Below are 18,892 nucleotides of genomic sequence, written 5' to 3'. Positions count from 1 at the left end.
GTATTTTTTTTCCCAGGCTGGATACTCTGATGTGGTTTTCCGCTGTGAGGGCTGGCCTCTGTGTCTCCATGACAAAACTGTCATCCAGCTAGCGCCTGTGAACCCTCTGCTGCTGCGTCCTGGAGACTTCTATCTACAGGTGGAACCCTTTGGGGACCAAGCAGCACGCATCGTCCTCAAAAGTCTTCTGGAAGAAGGATGTCGAGAAGTAGAGGAGACCCCGATCCCCGAAACTTCTTACCCTTGCATGTTCACTGAAGAGTGGCTGCAGGACATCAATGAAGGCCGTCACGGAACTCCTCTGTCACGTTGTTTGCTTTGCACGGACCAAGGAGTAATCAAGCTGCCTTGGGCTAAGATCGCCATCCCAGAGTTTTTAGACAAGCCCAAGATAATGGCTACCTGTCGGGAAGCTCCTCCTGAGCCAAAGCAGATCTCACTTCCCTTCCATTTCAACTCCTCCACCCTCCCAGTGGAAGCCATGATTTTTCCAGCAAAAGACAGGATGTCTGCATCTTTAAGACCCGCGGACTGTTCATCCAAACTTGTCAAAATGGAACATGGAAGACGAGTGCTTAAATCATGCTCCAAACCATTAATCAAACCAGTGGGTTGGGTTTCACCTAACACATGTGACAGTCACAACTATCAAGAGATTGAAGGGGATTATGTAGACCTGGTGGATATCGCCAAAGGGAAGGAGTTTGTGGATAAAGAGGGAAAAAGCCATCTAAATCCACCTAATTCACTTTTGTTCAAACCTGTCAGACCGCCACCACCGGTTCCACTCGGGAACAGTGTTCCCTGTGGGCGCACCCTTCAGTATAAAGACGAACCTTGCACACCATGCAGCCAGAGAAAGCTGGGGCAGGAGCTCACGGAACAAGACTTGAAGTGTAGATACAGAGACTCGTACCTTGCAGCCCTGAGGAACCCAGTGGCTTTTGAGAGGGGGAGTGTAGACCTCCTGGCTGCCTTGGAAGAGGTAGGCCTGTGTGAGGAGGGGGAGTTACGATCTAAGAGTAAATTTGAAGCTCAAAAAGACCAACTCCGAAACTTTTGTTACCACTGTAAAAAACCTATGAGCAATGAACCCTCCCGGTACAAACACTGCTGTGAACCGACGCCAGAAAACCTTGTGTCTCACCTTCCTCCTAGTTCTCAAGAAACCCTCATGAAGGAATCACCCGTGATTTTGAAATCAACCCCCGGTTTGAGCCACAGTCACAGAGTTCAGACAAAGCTTATCTCCCAAAAATTAGGACATACTGCTTGCGTGCATCCAGTATCCGATGTGTCCTTGGCAACTTATGATGGTGACACGAAACCACACCAGAAGGGGGAGGATTTGAAGCCATCAGGCAAACACAAAGTTAAAGTGAGGTCTCTGTCCACTGTGTCTGAAACCCCTATGGGGAGTCCACTCCTCTATAAACTCAACAACAGGAGCCACAGTGATATTTGCCCTGAAACAGTTGCCAGCATAATCCAGTGTAAAAAAGGTGGACGAGCGGAACAAGAGACTCTGAAGCTGGAAAGAGAGAAGTGCCCTAAAAAAGGTAAGCAGACTCTGTGAGTTCAGGCAAAACATCAAGGTCCTCCACTGGTACAGTCTTTCTTTCTGCTCCTTTTAACCCCTGCCCACACACAAAATCTCTACATTGTTATTATTGTGTGCACACAGCCATTTATAATGATCTGTTGCTCAATGCCTAGAAGGGGCTCTGAACATTTAAGCCAAACAGAGTGAGTGAAACTCAACCGTGACCTCGCGTGTTTGACGGAATGTGCTCCACCGAGGGTCGCAGTTAATAAAGGCTCTTTAGAAGGAGGGTTCGAAGGTCAAAGATGAAGCTAGAGTATGATCTTCCTCCAGGGATTCTCCCATTGCTGTCTGAGTTCTCCAGCAGTGCGGCCACATTCATGTCATTCCCATTATCAAGGGAGTGAACGGAAATAGCACGCTGCACCCCAGAGAAAGAGGGCCTGAACCCACTGGGTGAAAAGAAAAAGCAGAGCATTCCTCTAATGTAGAGAGACAGCATAACATGCAAGAAGGAGGTTCCTCCATCCTCTGCACCCGCTGCTTTTCACCCGCATGCCCTCAGAGGGGCAAGTTGAGATCTTGACTGGAGACATGCTTGTCATGGACTATTAAAGTGGCAAAGAGAGAGAGTACAGAAGAGGCCTTGTTGGCTTTAAGGGAGGCCAATTAGGATGTTTGAAATCAAAGCCAGGCTTAGTAGCCGGGCCGCTGCTGTGTTTAGTTACACAGACCATGTCCAATGTTTGGAGGCTGTCTGTACACAGCTGTGCAGCTGTGCAGGGTAGGTCCATGTTGATAGAGAGCTGTTCAAAGTTATGCCTGAAGAAATGAATAATTGCTGTTTGTATGAAAGGCCAAAGGTCACTGGAGATAATATAAAGCTGGTGGTTCACAGGAAATCTTAGTGCTGTCTGTCTGATGGATTAAAAAATGCAATAAACGTCTTGATCTTGCTTCCTGCCTCAAGGTATATTTTAATTTACTGAAGTTTTGCTTTCGGTGGGAAATCCTTTCTGCTTATTCACAGACTCTCAGTCAAGCAGATGTGAAGCTTCACCCACCACAGATGGACCAGGCGCCAAACTCCACAACTTAAAGATAGAAAAGCCATCTGCTCCTCAAGTTCAACTTCCTTCAGCATGTTGTGACACTCGGCCGCCCCCGCAAACTGAAGAATCTAGTTTCAGAAGGATCAGTGGTTTGCTTGAGCTGGGAATTATCTGTTTACCAGGTAATTTGCTTCAAATGAGTCCATTGCTATCAAAATAATATTATCAACATCATTCTGTACAGTAAAAAGTCTTTTGTCTGTATTTCAAAATAGTTTAGTCTTATTTGACTGCCATGTGACCTTCAGGATTCACATGACCTCAGCAACTCTCGTGTCATATCAAGATGTGAATGATAAGATGTCAAAATAACTTAGAGCCCAAAACACTCTTTGGAAGGGATGAGGTCTCTTTTGTCAGTGTCAGACACCAAATGTCAATTGCAATTGTCTGAAATCCATTGAGTTGGATAACTGGCCATCCTTAGCAAAACTTTCACTGTGCCTTTTTGAAAAATAAATATATATAACTTCATTTTTCACCTCCAGGCAGCAGGGACAGAACTGGCAGGGCAGTGGTGGAGGTCCACGGTGACAGGAAGGGGTGGATGTCTCCGTATGTGTCAGCACAGAATGTTTGTGAATTACTGCTCTACTTACACTCCATACCAAGGTAAGGTTAAAAGGGGTTTCAATATGTATAGCAAAAAATAAGATCTGAAACTAAGAGTCATTTATATATTGAAATAGAGCTTTATTCGTTCAGAATATGGCATGATGATGCCCTCTGTGGTCCAGCAGAGGAAATCAGTTGCTAGTTCCAGTTTGCACGAGTGTGCAATAAGAAATAAAACCACAAGAGGGCAGCAGACTATCATTTTAAAATGGCCAGTGACCAGAGCAGGCTGTGAATAGAATGACTTATGGTCTGACATTCACATTAAGTGTTCCTTTACGGCACATTATTTGTACTGGTTCTGTTTCACACCTAATAAAACAATAATTCTTTCTCTCCGAGTAGTGCCTGAACGCTGACCTTTACTGACCCTCTGTCAAAGAACCGTCAAGACCTGCCCTCAAAGGTCTACTAATAGGCACTTTAACTGTGTTATTTGTTTACACTAAGTTTAATGGAGACTTTGAAGTTCAAAAAGCTGTGCTACCAGATAGCTTTAAGTTCCTGCTGTCACCAGTAAAGAGCCATACCACAACAGTCTGCAGCCAGGCTGGCTGCCAACTGTCTGGTATGCAGCCCCTTGCCAGAATTAGCAGCCACATCTGATGTAGGCTCACACAACATTAACTCAAAAAGAGGCCATTAGAAGAGGCATGTGAAGGCATCAAAGACGTACAATAAGATGTGTGAAGAACAGTGTGTGTGTGAATGTCAGGTAGAGATAAAAAAAAAAAGAGAGAGAGAGAGAGAGAGAGAGAGAGAGCTACAGGTTTGAGAGGTGGGATAGGTAAAGTCTAAAAGCTCTTTTTGGAGAACTGTGATGAACTGAACAAGTTCTAATGTGCCCTGACATGCTGCAATGTTTTGGTAGGAAAGAAGTGCGAGAGCTGGGAATGACTTTGGTCATCAATGCCAGGAAGAAGCCTCCTCAACTTCACCTCTACAAAGCTCTGCTAATGGCTCAGGTTAATACAACAAACCGACATGCACACACCAAAGAAGTTCTTTGATTCATAGATAAGGGAAACAAGTAGATGCCATGATGAGAGAAGTGTCTGATGTAATAGTGAGTAAAGGCACTCGGGGGGCAGTTCCTATTTTGTCAGGTGTAAACAATGGTCTGATGCATTGTACAAAATACACTCTAGGTCTATTGTAGGTAGGATTTCTTCATAACTGAGAGAGAAGGCAGGGATATGTAAAGGTATAGGTAAAGACGTAGCATGTCATATGTGGACAGTAGAGTCTCAGAACAGACACAACTTAAGTTATATCAAAACATGTGACAGTCTTGCCTAATTTTTTTAATCTTTACCTTATTTATTGCCTGCTACAGGAGCAAGCTCTCCATGCTGTCCACAGTATTGTCATGCTGATCGATAAAGACACTTGTCCACGACCTGAAAAGCAACCCGGTCTGCAGGTCAGAAAACAATTTTTCCGTCTCTGTTCAGTCTATTTCAGTTGTTAAACAATTTAACACCAGAGATGATTGTACTTTTCCTTCCTTACTGAGTCTTTGTCTGTTAGATGGACATGGTGACATCTATGAAGGCTCTGAACAAGACAGTGGAAGCTTCTCAGCTGACCTCTGACCTCGGAGGAACCTTCACTTACAGCCACATCGACTGGCTGCAGTTCCATCAGGTACTGAATATCCACTCTGAATCTGCACAGCTACTTGTTGTGCTTGTTGTGGTATTATAACCCATAGTTGCTCAATTAAAGTGTGGAGTTTCCCATGTGGAGGAGAAAGCTGTTCAACCACAGTTCACCACAGTGGAGATGGCCCGTTACCCACACACCCACACAAACATGCATCGTCTCTGTTTTTCTTTGGCTCTGTGCAGCTTTGATCTTTGAGTAGAGGGCGGATGTGATCACAAGGGGAAAGTCTTATCTGGGGGGAAAGTGCAAAGTCTTATCTGATTGATCAATTAGCTTATTTAATTAAATTACTGGCTGGTTAGTGGGAGCCGATATTTCACACTGGTCATGGAAAACTTATCAGTACTGACCTTCACTGGCCAAGTTCCTCCACCAGATGCTCCACCTCATTTATACACTGTTGAGTGAGTTAGTGTTTTATATACCCTATATAGCAAACAATACTGAGTATTTCAGTACTTTACAACAACTGCATGCATGGGAATGAGTTTGGTGGCTAGTCGCCAAGAATAAGAGAAGAAAATAACCCAACAAACTGTCTGAAAGCCAAATTCCTGTCTGTGCTTTTCCATAATTTGCTGGATATTATAAACAGACTGTTGACAGATTTTCAGCTGAGGCTAAACACAAATATTGTTAGTATTTATATTACAATTAGAATAATACGAAATCAAAGTCTACAAGGAAATGAGTCTTTAGTTTGTATTTCAGGTGACTCCAGCAATAAACCATAACTAAGCCACAACTGAAACTAAAATTTGAAGATACAGTGTTAGATATAATGTTTTTAGAGTAATAAGGGGCAGAAAAAGGTTTGTAATGTTAAACAGTTAAATTTGGGATATTATTCTTTTGTTTTAATGGGTTACTGTTGGTGTGATATTTGCAACTTCTGACAGGAGTAAGTGTTTTTTTAAGGGGTCACAATCTGAAGGTTTGATAAGTGGAAGCACTAATGTAGAAGATGGAAAATCCCGAGTAACACTGGGAAGTTATGCACCGTACAGTAATGTTGGTTGTTTCTCTGTTTGTTGTTGGTTAGCTAAGAAACGCAGCTCAGTACGTCTGTTTTGCCTCAGGACTCCCCACCCCACAAAGCTTCTGGTTCATTATTGTGTTTCATGTTTCTGTCTTGCATTTAATTCATTTCAGAAACTGGTTTCTTTCATGACCGACCTGCAAGGGGCAGACTGCTTGTTGCAAAAGGCCATCAAGAAAGTGGATAGCAGAAAACACCTGGACACGGCCGAGGTAATAAATGCATTGTGATGTTATGTAATTGCACCATTTTTGGAACAGGTCTCACGTGTTGGATCTGTATGCTCCTGTAGGATGTGCAGCAATGCATTCAGGAACAGAGGGTTTCAATGAAAGAGGTGCTGGAAGATACCAGACTGGTAACTCTGCAAAGGGAAGGAGGCGCTTTATTGGCCAGGATGAAGAGAGAGGAGTTCAGATTTCCACAGTCTGAGGACTACAGGTATCTAATAGTATTTATTATTGGGCTTCCTGTCTGAAGCAGTATGGTATACACTGTGAGCGGTTTCTTCTTTGGCAAATGGAATGAAACGCCTGCGACTCTTGTGCTCCTCTGGGTATAAGTCTTGGCTCCAGAGCTGGGTATTATGTCCGGAATGTGAATTCAGTGATTAACACAAGGGAAACCAGTTTAAATTTAAATCCACACAGTCTTGGGAATTGAGTTTCTCTGCCAAAGAAAATGAGGCTTCATTGGAGAAACAGCAGCATAGGTCACCTGGACTTACTGCCAGACTCAATAATAAACATGTAAAGTGTTCAGATCATGTTTCATATACACTGTTTGGACTCCAGACTTGGACTCAGACTCAGACTTTGGTGTCCAAAGTCAAGTTCTTTAAGGTTTAGTGACTTTAGAGAGATCTATTAACTGAAAAGGAATTTAATATTCATAATTATGTTTTCATAAGTGTAGTCATCTGAAGCTCAGTGTGTTTTTGTTACTTTAGAATGAGTCCTTGATATCTACAGAGGGAGTATTTGATTGGATCTAACCTGAAATTTCACCACTAGATGTCACTAAATCCAACACACTGCACCTTCGAGAGCCATTTTATATTTGCATGTGTCACACTATGGAACTTTATACTTCCACTCCCCTAAATTTGAGAGGTAATCCTGTACATTTACTGAAAGCCGTGGGTACTAGTTACCTTGCAGATGAAAAGATCTGAACACTCACACACTGTTCTCACACTGGCAAATTAGACCGCGAGCCAGGTGTAAGTTGGGTGGAGCTGGAAATCACCAAATCTTACTCAATCTTATGGCAGTATAACAAACAACGAGTGTAAGATTTCACCTCTTGAAGTGATACGACATAGCAAACCGACAGTCAAGGGCGATTGTAAATCAGGCCCATTTTTTTGCACACACCCACACAGCCTTGAGAACATCTACTGTAATCACTGCATCTAAGTGAAAACACCTGTGAGGGTGCACAAAGTACAGTATAGTATGTCTTAGAAAATGTGATGCAATGTTCTTGATTTAACGACCAAACTGTGTGACAGATTGACACATTGTTGAAACGCTACTTCAGTAGTACCAAATCACTAATGTGTGTGTGTGTGTATATAATACTGTAAGATGCTGCAAAATTCTGCAGTGTGTATATTTAGCTTTATTTTTTTCTACTAATACTTGAATTTACTTTAACTTAAATTATATTAGAACATAAGACTTGAACTTATATGTCTGTATACATATGATTGCAATGGAGTATTTCTACTTAAGTAAATAATTCAAACACATTCCTCACCCTGATACAAAACAAATGAAGTCTTTTCTTTTTTGAAATCAAAGTTAAGGAGCAAATAGATGTTTTAACCTTGACTTAATGTTGAAAAAAAAAACCCAGAAAAAACCCCATCAAACTCATACTATAGCCATATGGGAAAAAAATAATACTGAGTGAATTATTTGTATCTTAGTAATACTCATTTGTTTTATAATTTCCCATATATTACAATATACACTCATTCATACTATACTTTTTGAAATTACAGCAATATAGCATCAACACTTATCAAGGTAGTAAGTAACTGAAAAGTATGTGTAGTGTAATTATGCAATCTATACTTGGAGAATTTTTTGCTTAACAAGTTTTATACATATTGATTGGTATTGCAGCCAGGTGATGGACAGATGGATAGATGGATAGATTCTGGTTACATGTGACGAGTGGTGGAAGTGCTGAAGCACTGTCAGCCTCCTTGACATCTGCATACAGTAGATCAAGATACTACAAAACAGATCATAATGCCATATAATGGCTGCAATTTTCCCATGTGATAGTACATTTACTCCCATTATATGCTACATTCTAAAGGCCATCTCACAAAGCACTTCCAGGTGAGTGTCAGTGGCCTCAGTGTTTCTTAATGGCTCTCTTTCCTTTGCAGAGATGCTTTGGAGTCAGTTACAAGTCTGTATAACCAAGTTGAGGAGAAGCTCCACACGTTGGTGATGAGATCAAATGAGTCACTGCAGCATCTGGAGTTCCTCTTCAGGCTCAGAGAGATGGAGGCCAAAATCACCACGGTACTTCCAGTTCTTTTAGTCTGATAGTCTGATGCTATCAAAATCTACAATATGTGCTGAAACATCTAAAATTCATTAATGTGGGTGTGTGGGCATTGACGCTGGTTGACTTTTGACCATATATGAACCTTTATGTAATCCTATGCTCACAGCTTGCCAAGCTATACGGCCAAAATTGCATAATTACCGCATTGCGTCTTGCAGGCTGGGATGTGGTTCAGTTCAGAGGGGGAACAGAGACTGAAGGACTCTTACACAACAGATGATACCCTGGTGTGCACCGAGAAGGCCTTGCAGCACTTTCATCTGTTTCTCACTCAGTCAAAGGTATTACCTCAATACAACAAAAATAATTTAGAAATGAGAACACACATCCTCATTTGGCTGTCTTGTGTTTTTCCTGGCATACTAACTATTTTCTCTTATTTTCCAATTGTTGAAAACATTTAAATTACTGCAGTGATGACAGTTAATTACAGAGGTGAGGGAAGGAAATACGTTCCGCTTGACACTTTATCATTTATCGCAGGAGAAACAACAGTACGCCATGACATTAGTGACGGAGGCGGAGGGGATCGTCAGCACCAGTGACTCCAGTCCTGCAACAAATGTTTTTCGGACTGTTGTCAGCACTTTCAAATCCAATGTAGATGACTTCAGGTTGCGGGTAGAACAGAGATACAAAGAACTGGATGCACTTGTGCATGTGTACAGCTTCTGTGAAAAGGTTTGTGTTTTTTCATGGCTCCATGTATGTTTTTTCACCCCTCTGACCTTCTAATTCAAGACTGATTTGTGCTAACCTTTACATTAAAAAAGAAAGAAAAAAGTGAAATTCATTTTTCTTTCACTCACTCTGTGTAGATGTCTGCCCTGGCCAAAGAATGGAGTCATTTTTTGGAGCAGGTAGAGCCGGGGTGTTACTCGGCTCAGACCCTAAGCACACTTCAAATGTATGAGGAGAGATTAGGTGGAGAATTCTCCACCCCGCACTTCCAGGCCGTGAAAGCCAAAGCCTGCGCCGTGGGATCAGGGGCCTCGGGGGTGATGAGACTGTGGAATGCAGCCTGGGTCCAGTGCCAAGAAATCAGGCTGCGTTTTGAGGAGATGCGGGAGAAAAAAAAAGGCGTAGATAAGAACCAGATCCAGCAGACCACAGCTGCAAAGCCTCAAGGGGAGCGTGGAGAAACGGAGATGGAAGAGAAAAGGAGTGAGGTGGAGGAGGCCAAGCGCTCCATGACCCCACAGTCAACCTCTGATAACGAGGTAGTCAAAATAGCAGAAAGTGCTGGAGAAAGCCCAACCGATGCATGCGTTAACCATCATTTGAAAGCTGAGTTAAAAGGGAACAAAAACAAAGAAGTGTTGCAGTTACCTGAAAATGGGAAAATGACTAATTTTTTCCCACAAAACGGTGACTGCCACCCAGACGGCAAGTGGGGGCCAAGAGAGCACCACAGCGAAGCAGATCTAAGAAGTGTAAGCTCTACAAAACAAGGGCAGGAATTGCCATTGCACCAACCTCTGGGCCGGTCCCTAAGCGAGGGCTCACATGCGAGGCCTCATTTGACCAGCATCTTTGGATTTTCACCTTTAAACACAAGTCATAAACACTGTCACAGTAGGACACATTCACTGGAACAGAATTTGCCGCCCATCCAAAGTCTGCCCATTTCCCATAACGAGAGTCTATGGCCGGGAAACCTGAGCTGCAAGTCAAAAAGGAACAGTAATGAAGGGGAGGTTGAACGATGTACAGTCTCCACCCAGAACTCTGAAGATGTAAGGACTCCAGAGACATTACTCACAGCAGCAGAAAACAATGGCAGCAATGTTTTGTAAGTCACATCCCCTCCTTCTACGAGTAATCTAAAGCTCAGTGAAATGTTGTCGAGCACATTGGAAATTGTAATCAAATATGTCCACCAGTTACATAATATTGCCATATGGAGAACCAACAGATAAACAAGTGATGATGAGTTATCAGCTGTAAACGAATGCATGATTTTGTTGTTTTTCATCTCCAACATGTGGAACAGAAAACTGCGGAAGATCATGGAGGAGCTGCTGTCCACAGAGAGGGAGTACGTGAAGGCTCTGGGTTATGTCCGAGAGCACTACTTCCCCGAGCTGGAGAGAAACGACGTCCCCCAGGACCTCAGGGGCCAGAGGGGGAGCATCTTTGGTAACTTAGAAAAGCTCCACGACTTCCACCGGCACCATTTTCTGAATGAGTTGGAGAGCTGCATGGACGAGCCCTTCAGAGTGGGACGCTGCTTTCTACGTCATGTAAGTGCCAAGTGGGTTTTTGGATTAAAAGTACTGACAATTAACAGTTTGTCCCTACTGTTTGGGGAACTTTTTGGAAAATAAAATCAAACTTTGGAATAATTTCAGCTGAACCACACCATAAATAGAAACACTGTTTCTCACAGCTGAGCCACATTACACCACCTGGTAGATCTGAGTCTGTGTAAAGTAATAATGATGTATAGCTTCACATAAAAAGCAAATATCCCACAACCCATAACATTAACAGAGAGTAAATGAACTAAACAGTGACATTAAAATGATCAATGACAAGATTCATGACCAGATAAATAACTACAGTCAGAAAAATCAGGGCAGGTAGTGCAAAAAAAGTGTGTTTTAAGCTTAGATTTAAAAGAAGCCACTGACTCAGCCTGGTGTATTTCCTCAGGCATGATATTCCAGAGCCTCAGTGCTGTTATTTCAAAAGCTTTGTTGACCTGGAACAGATAGAAGGCCCCTGTATGAGGATCTCTAAGAGCATGCAGGGTTGTGGGGAGAAAAGATCTGAGATACACTGTGTAGTCTGACCATGTTGTGCCTTGTACAGCATTCAAACCTATTTACTCTGGTTAAGAGCATTTTAGCTGAGCTTGGTGGTTTCCAGTTGGAGCCAAAAACCAGATAATTCAGCATTATCAGTTTCTAAAGAAAGAGCTTCCAGATGTGTTCTGAAAATCCATTGATGCTATGTCTTCAGTTTCCAGGGAATCTTTTCTTTACACAGTGCTGATATCATTAAACAGATTCCCTGGAAATAAACATGGATACACAGATTCATACAGTTGAACTCTGATGTCTGCCTACTCTGCATTTTACAGTGTGACACTTGCATTTTTCCTGGAAGTGATAATGACGCTGACTAATGGTCTCAATTTCTTCATTTTAGAGGGAGAGCTTTGCTTTATATGCCCTTTACAGCAAGAACAAACCGCAGTCTGATAGTCTCCTCATCAATCATGGACAGGCTTTTTTCAAGGTGGGAATCAATGCCAGCCTTCCTGTGCTCTTCATTTTCTTATTTTTGCTCCTGAAAACCCACCACAATACCTGTACCTGAGGCTACAGGTGTTGTGGGGCTTTGAGCTAAATGAAAATGACGACATGCAAACATGCCCACAGTGATGATGTCAACATGCTGATGCCGAGCAGATCTAGTGTTTGTTGTCTTAGATGAGTGTGTTGCTAACATTCGCTAATCAGCAGTTGACACAAAGTACCCTGGAGCTAAATGGGAATGTTAGTCATTTTGGAGTTATTTAACCATAAAAAGAAGTTTTGGACAGATTGAAATTTTGTGCTGATGTTGGCAGTTTATGAAAAGTTTGGAGATGACTGGTGTTATTAAATTTCACGGCAATATATCCGGCAGTCATCATCAGACCAACAGATACTGCCAATTATAAAAAAAATAATAGTTTAGTCAAATCAATTTCTCTAAGCCTCACCCCTTCAAAAGCATGCATCACATTCCACTGCTTTATGCACCACTTGATGGATACATACCCATCCTCTTATCTTTTCTGTTCGGTTTCCTCTTTTGTCACATCAGCAAAAGCAGCTGAAGCTGGGGGATAAAATGGACTTGTGGTCGTACCTGCTGAAGCCTGTGCAGCGCATCAGTAAGTACAGCTTGCTGCTGCAGGACATGATGAGGGAGTGTGGTCCGGGACAAGTCAGAGAGATCGCAGAGGTCAAGGCAGCCCTGGAGGTCATCCACTTCCAGCTCCGCCATGGCAACAACCTCCTGGCCATGGACGCCATCCACCACTGTGATGTAAGGAGGGCCACAATTTCAGTTTTGTGCCATTTTGTAAACCAACAAGTCAGGCAAGATTACCAGAAAGGAAGATTTCATGTTCTTTACACGTGATACACTACAAATACACTGTTTGTCTTATATTACACATGCATATGCACACTGTACTCACACTGTGGAAGAATTACAGTGACCCATCACTTGCATTGAGCAACACTGGAATCTCACCAGAAGCAGGTACAGGCAGGACTATGACATCCCTCAATACTGAATAACACCTATTGAGTAATGCTCTTAGAAATATCTATTTATCCCTTTGTGTGCTTTCATTGGTTAATCATGATTGATATAGAGTGGAATGGAATTAGAAAGAATAATATATTATCATCCTTTCCATGGAATGTAAGGGAGGCGCTGTGTGTGGGAGGGGATGATGGTCTGGCGCTCCATTATCTTAAAAACCAAAAGAGAAGGAATGGAGTTGGATTTATTGGATTTTTGTTGCTTAGCTTATAAACTCAAATAAGAAAGTTCAGACTTTTGAAGTGTCTTCTTAATGTCTGCTTGGTGCTTAGTATCTTCTTAGTATGAATTTGGAAACCATTTTGGTAGGAAGAAAAAAAGGCTGATATTGCTAAAGAAATGTACAATTGCAGTCGTTGCCTTTATTTTCTTTTTCTTTTCTTTTTTTTTTTTTTAACAGGGAAACTCTGCTGCATTATTTCTATTTTTTTTTGTTTTTCTAAATGACCACTGCTCATCATCAGCCTCACTGAATGTTTCTTCTGTGCACCACAGGTTAACCTGAAGGAGCAGGGGCAGCTGATACGCCAGGATGAGTTCTTGGTGACGTTCAGGAAGAAAAAATGTTTTCGTCACATTTTCCTCTTTCAAGAACTCGTTCTGTTTAGCAAGACCAGAAAGACTGATGTAGGAAATGACACATATATCTACAAGCAGTCATTCAAGGTACACATACAGTACACTTTTTACACAAACACATGCAATACTTCTAATGTATGAATGAGAGCCAAATTTCCCTGCAAATATAGCAATCACTGCAGTGAAAGGCGTCTCTGTCAGTACCGCTTCCTCTTTACAGAAAGATTACCCAATACAAACTTACACTGCAACTGACATTTACAGAGAAAACTGTCACAATTTGGACACATTTCCAGATCATTCATGTGAACTTTTGACCAGATTTGACTCAGTATAAAAAATAAAAAAGTTTTTTCTTTTTTTTTAAGTTCCCTTTGGTTTTTTGCAATTCACCAAAAAAAAAAGTCATACAGTTCCACATAGGTTTTACTACATAATTAAACCAATTTCAAGTACTTTTACTTAGTTTCATATTAAAATAGCAAGACTGTATATCATAAACTAAGAGCTACCTCAGCTTAAAATTGCTTAACACCATGAATACTCTTTGAACTGCAACTCACTGAACAGTCTGCAACTATGCACCATAAAGCCAGTAGCACTGTTGGATCAGTCTGAACTGTGAAAATTTATAATTCACCTACTCCAGATGTTCCCTACTTTTAAAATCCAGTATTTTAACACAACTCAGACATTCATTTTTCTGTCCTTCAGCAACTTAGCAGTAGCGGTTTTCTCACACTTACTAAAATGTTTGCTGCATTTGACATTACCATCTTACGCGATCACGTCATCTTTTGTTGTGTTTAGACGTCCGACATAGGCCTGACCCAAAACACCGGTGACAGTGGCTTGTGTTTTGAGATCTGGTTCAGAAAGAGGAAAAGCCAAGACACATACACACTGCAAGCAATAAGCCGGGAGGTGAAGGAGGCCTGGACCAAAGATCTGGAGCGGATCCTGTGGGAGCAGGCAATACACAACAGAGGTACAGCAGCAAACACAAAGCAGTTACGCTCGGAATATAGACACACTGATAACAGGTTGTATCCTAAACAGTACGTTTGATCATTTTAAAGAAATCACATGGCAACGAAGATTACACGTCAGGTTCATTTAATAAGGGCTCTTTGGTAGATGCAGATGTGGCCTTAATTCATTCCTCTGCACTCCTCTGCGTGCAGATGTGAATATATTTAATAGAATCTTGATGGTGGTTAATAGAACACAGACGCGGACGGAAATCCAAAAGTGCAGATCTAATTTCAGAATAAATGCAATAATGTGTTGAACAGTAAAATGTTTTTATGACATTTCAAAGTTAGTGACTGTAACATTTCAATGACCAGTATGATGATTTCATGCGTGTTTTTTTTTTTTTTTAGAAGTTCGAATGCAGGAGAGAGTGTTCCTGGGAATTGGAAATAAGCCCTTCATGGACATCCAGCCCAGTGAGGCAGCTATCAACGACAGAGCCATCAACTATGTACTGTTAGGGAGAGGTAAGTATTTTACTCTATAAAAATACTGTAATCACATTGAATCACTTACGCTCATTACAACTCCTCATAAACTTATTCTGGCCTGCAGAAAACAAGGTGCTATCCTCCGTGGGATCATGCGGGTCACACGCTGAGCTTCTAGGAGGGCGACCAAAGTCTGTTGGCTCAGGGAGCAGCTCATCTTCCTCCTCCTCATCTGGAAGGGGCTCCCTGTCCCCTGTGGGATACTTGTGTGGGCCAAAGCGGAGGGTGACTGCAGGGGTTCTTGGGGGATACGTATCGTCCACTGGAGCTCTGGAGGAGGACGACCTGGACCACGAGAGCGGAAGTCAGAACTTACTGTGTAAGAGGAAAATTTTGTCAAAATACAACTGCACAGTGTGATGAGATGATTCAGTTGGAGAGAAACTATAAACTTCCACACACCTGTGATCTCCTTCATGATCATGAGATCAAGAGCTTTTATTTGCCATATGCTCATGTGTATGTGCATTGAAATGCAAAGGAACTGATCCTTAAGGCAGTGCAATAAAAGAACATTCTTTAAAAATAGAACAGTTATAATGAGGCACTGTTTGCTCTGAGAGTGTTGTTGATGACCTTGAAAAGCTTCGCTGGTGTCTGTGTGTCGTGTCCAGTTTAAGTCCAATTCTTCCACAAGGTTAGGGGTCATAGGTCAGATGTCAGAGGAGTACATTCTTTAAAGTGAGTCAAAAGCATTTTAACAGCAAAGCCATTTGATGACTTAGTATTTAGGCCTCAGCTGTCAAGTACAACCAAATATCTCTCACCCCTAAACTACACAGGCTGGTTTGTGGATAGATTTAGATCATTCCTCCATCCATTCAGTCCTCATTTCTATGTTCCAGTGGACAGCTCGGAGTCGTCAGGTGAGAGCGTAAGCGGCTTCAGCACTTCCACCCACAGCTACCAGTCCGCTGTTGGAGGAGAGGTGGAGGACAGCTCCTCAGTCTGCGCCTCCATCATCACCGTTAAGGAGGCAGCGGTTGCTCATCCAACTGAAGACACTGCAGTCTCACAGAAACCAAAAGTACTGACAGGACCTACAGAAAAAACCCAGCCGCCTGTTGCACCCAAACCCAAGCCCAAACCACAATACCAGGCAAAGGACCAGCCCTGTGGACAGGTGCAGTACTGAGAGTTTTGAATAATGGCTCATACAGTTGGAAATTCAAAGTACATCATGCAATATGATAGTAAATACTTGATTCATTTGTCACTTACTCAGTAAACTGTCTCCAATCTCTGTTTACTGAAAGTCCCTTCATTTTTTGCATGCAATACGTAATTTCTCATGTCAGTAATAAACCCTTTGATGCCCTGTTAATTAATATTAAATTATTAATGTTTCAGGTTCAGAGCACTAATGTTGGAAAGTCCACTGAGGTTTGACCTGTAAGATATGTTATAAGGTAAATCTATCTTTCTGAAATATGTATACAATATAAGACTTGAGCAATTGTTCAGCTATTTCTGTGTGTGTATGAATAATAAACTGTTCTGTTGCAAAATGGGAAAATTAATTTAAATACTTGTTTGTTTTTTTACAGATCTACAGGAAACCCATGAAAAGCAGAGAAAACTATTTAAGCAGACCTGCCTTTATTCCAGCTCTTACTGTAATTTGTTACCACTCTGTAAATAAAGCTTCTTTTATATCACCACTAAAGCAATAGGTCAGAAAACTGTTAACATTAATGCGTGAGCCGTATGTCGTCAAATGTCCGCTGCCTGACAAAGCATCTCAGATGATGTTGCGGAGTTACTTAAAAGTAATGTAACTGTGGTTGCAACTAATGATTTTTTTTCCCCATTTTTGATTATTTGTTGGTCTATAAAATGTCAACATGTTGACCAGCGTTTCCCAAAGCCCAAGATGACTTTCTTTAATTTTTGGTTTTTGTCCTTTTTAGACACACGTCAGCACAACTTTAACTTAACAGTAAGAACTGCACACCAGTAACCTGCTTTGTTTTGCATTAAAACTAAAGCTGCAAAATAATGTATTAATCAGTCAAGTATTAAATTAATCATAAACTATTTTGATAAGTAATAGGTTTGAGTATTTTTTACGGGGGAAAAAATCATATCAAATATTTTCTGGCTTCTTTCCACCTCTGTGATGGTATATCGAATATTTTCAAGTTATGGGCAAAACAAAACATTCAAAGACGCCATCTTGGACTTCAGAATCAAAATGTTGCACCATTTTTTATTTCATTGACCAAACAACTCATCAATAAGTGAAGAAAATAATCAACAATGAAAATAATCATTTGTTACAGCCGTAATAAAAAATGCTACCATACACATAAGTGCTCAATATTAAAACAATACAGCTTCTGTGTACATAAATAACTGCACTACAGGCTTTTGCAGCATTCTTTAGGTTTAGCTGCTCCACATCAGATGTGCTTCTCATTCCTTAGTAATCTACACAATGACACTCAATGGTGGGGTGTAATGAATCACTGGAGGATTCACAAAAGCTGCATCAATGTGTGAGAGTGTGGCAATGAGAGAATTCGTGCCAAACTTTTGCTTTTTTTCTGCTCAGAGGAGAATAACTTCACACTCACCTTCACCAATCTGACGAGAACAAGCAGGACCACCACTAAGAAAACTGTAACTGTTGTGTATTGTGAACAGAAGTGGTGATAAATTTGACTTTGGAATGCAAAGCTGACATGGCTTCACATAGTGCACTGTAAATCATCGTAGTTCTATAGCTTAAGAAGGGGATGATAGAGTTGCTACAGTCTCTGTGCTTGTTTGTTTTTCATAACACAATGCTAAATTATATTGTAGTTTGAAAACGTGGCTAAATCACTGTGGTGAAATAATTATTAAAGCAGAATGTCATCTTTTATGTCTTCACTTTATTGCCTGTTTGTACAAATCTGCCAAACCTAATTACAACATGTGCATTTTACCTATTTCTACTGTCTTTTCTTCAATTAACAGTTTTGTATGAACTGTTTTGCTGGTATGAATTTTGATTTATGGCAGTTGTATTGCTTTCTATTTGAAAGACAATATTTTAACTGATGATACATTTACTTGTATGTGTTTTGATTTGCACCTCAACATTCTTTTTTGGAAATAAACAAACATTTACAGCCAGATTGAAATTACTACAGTTAGAATTTTGTGGCTGATAATAGCTAGATTATTCAGACAAGTTTAAGTTCAGCTCAGATATAACTAAACTATCAGAATACCGATGTGATTCTGTGATTGTAAGCAAAAATGCCATGACAACATTAATGAGAACTGAACGTTTCATTAAAGAAGCTGCAACACAGTCACCACCAAGCTACAATATTCCTTTTAATGTGACTAATAGGTTTTAAAAGGAAATTTTACTCTGATTCCAAATTCCATTTGACACATAAAATCACACTTCCCTAAAAACATTTGTACCGCTCTGGAACTACCTGGCATTGCTCTGCTTGTGATTCATTGACTCATTCCACCAAGTAAACTGTTTAAAAACTAGACTTTAGAGCCATTATTTCACATTTTAATTGCCTCAGAAGTTATCTGTTGTCCAATTAGAGTGTATTTTTATAATACTCACTGATGACAATGATGTTAATTATTTACTTTATTTTTATGAGGCCTACTTTAAGTTGATTTAACATAAATACTCTTGTGTTTCCATGTTTTACTGAGTCATTTTTCCTCCTTCCTCAACCCTCACCACCTTGATACACACATGCATTTATTATTCAGTCTGCTGATAGATGCTGCCGTCTCTCTGAAGTAGTCACATCTGGTCTGGCAAAAGGCATTCAGTTACCAACACTGCATGGATTTCAACTGAACTCTGGCTTTGGTTTTAATCACCGAGTCCACATTCCTGGCATAATTCCCAACTCTGGAGCCAAGACTCATG

The 18,892-nt window shown here is 41.1% G+C and overlaps 1 protein-coding gene across 1 annotated transcript in view; it reads left to right on the top strand.

The window, feature by feature from the left end:
• quob (quattro b) overlaps positions 1-18,309 on the top strand; it is a 30,657-nt gene extending 12,348 nt beyond the window's left edge. Inside the window, exons 3-24 of the mRNA XM_008278628.1 lie at positions 17-1,559; positions 2,574-2,777; positions 3,144-3,267; positions 4,142-4,235; positions 4,607-4,693; positions 4,801-4,917; positions 6,091-6,189; positions 6,270-6,418; positions 8,382-8,520; positions 8,725-8,847; positions 9,050-9,247; positions 9,385-10,358; positions 10,560-10,809; positions 11,720-11,809; positions 12,383-12,607; positions 13,388-13,558; positions 14,282-14,459; positions 14,857-14,973; positions 15,062-15,316; positions 15,843-16,120; positions 16,348-16,406; positions 16,545-18,309. Of these exons, the coding sequence (XP_008276850.1) occupies positions 17-1,559; positions 2,574-2,777; positions 3,144-3,267; positions 4,142-4,235; positions 4,607-4,693; positions 4,801-4,917; positions 6,091-6,189; positions 6,270-6,418; positions 8,382-8,520; positions 8,725-8,847; positions 9,050-9,247; positions 9,385-10,358; positions 10,560-10,809; positions 11,720-11,809; positions 12,383-12,607; positions 13,388-13,558; positions 14,282-14,459; positions 14,857-14,973; positions 15,062-15,316; positions 15,843-16,120; positions 16,348-16,386 (5,454 nt within the window). The 3' untranslated portion in view covers positions 16,387-16,406; positions 16,545-18,309. The remainder of the gene's footprint in view (positions 1-16; positions 1,560-2,573; positions 2,778-3,143; positions 3,268-4,141; positions 4,236-4,606; positions 4,694-4,800; positions 4,918-6,090; positions 6,190-6,269; positions 6,419-8,381; positions 8,521-8,724; positions 8,848-9,049; positions 9,248-9,384; positions 10,359-10,559; positions 10,810-11,719; positions 11,810-12,382; positions 12,608-13,387; positions 13,559-14,281; positions 14,460-14,856; positions 14,974-15,061; positions 15,317-15,842; positions 16,121-16,347; positions 16,407-16,544) is intronic.
• The last annotated feature ends 583 nt before the right edge of the window (positions 18,310-18,892 follow it).

The sequence above is a fragment of the Stegastes partitus genome, unplaced genomic scaffold, assembly GCF_000690725.1.
Source record: "Stegastes partitus isolate 25-593 unplaced genomic scaffold, Stegastes_partitus-1.0.2 Scaffold128, whole genome shotgun sequence".
Taxonomy (NCBI): Eukaryota; Metazoa; Chordata; class Actinopteri; family Pomacentridae; genus Stegastes; species Stegastes partitus.
This window is presented reverse-complemented; position numbering and strand designations above follow the sequence as displayed.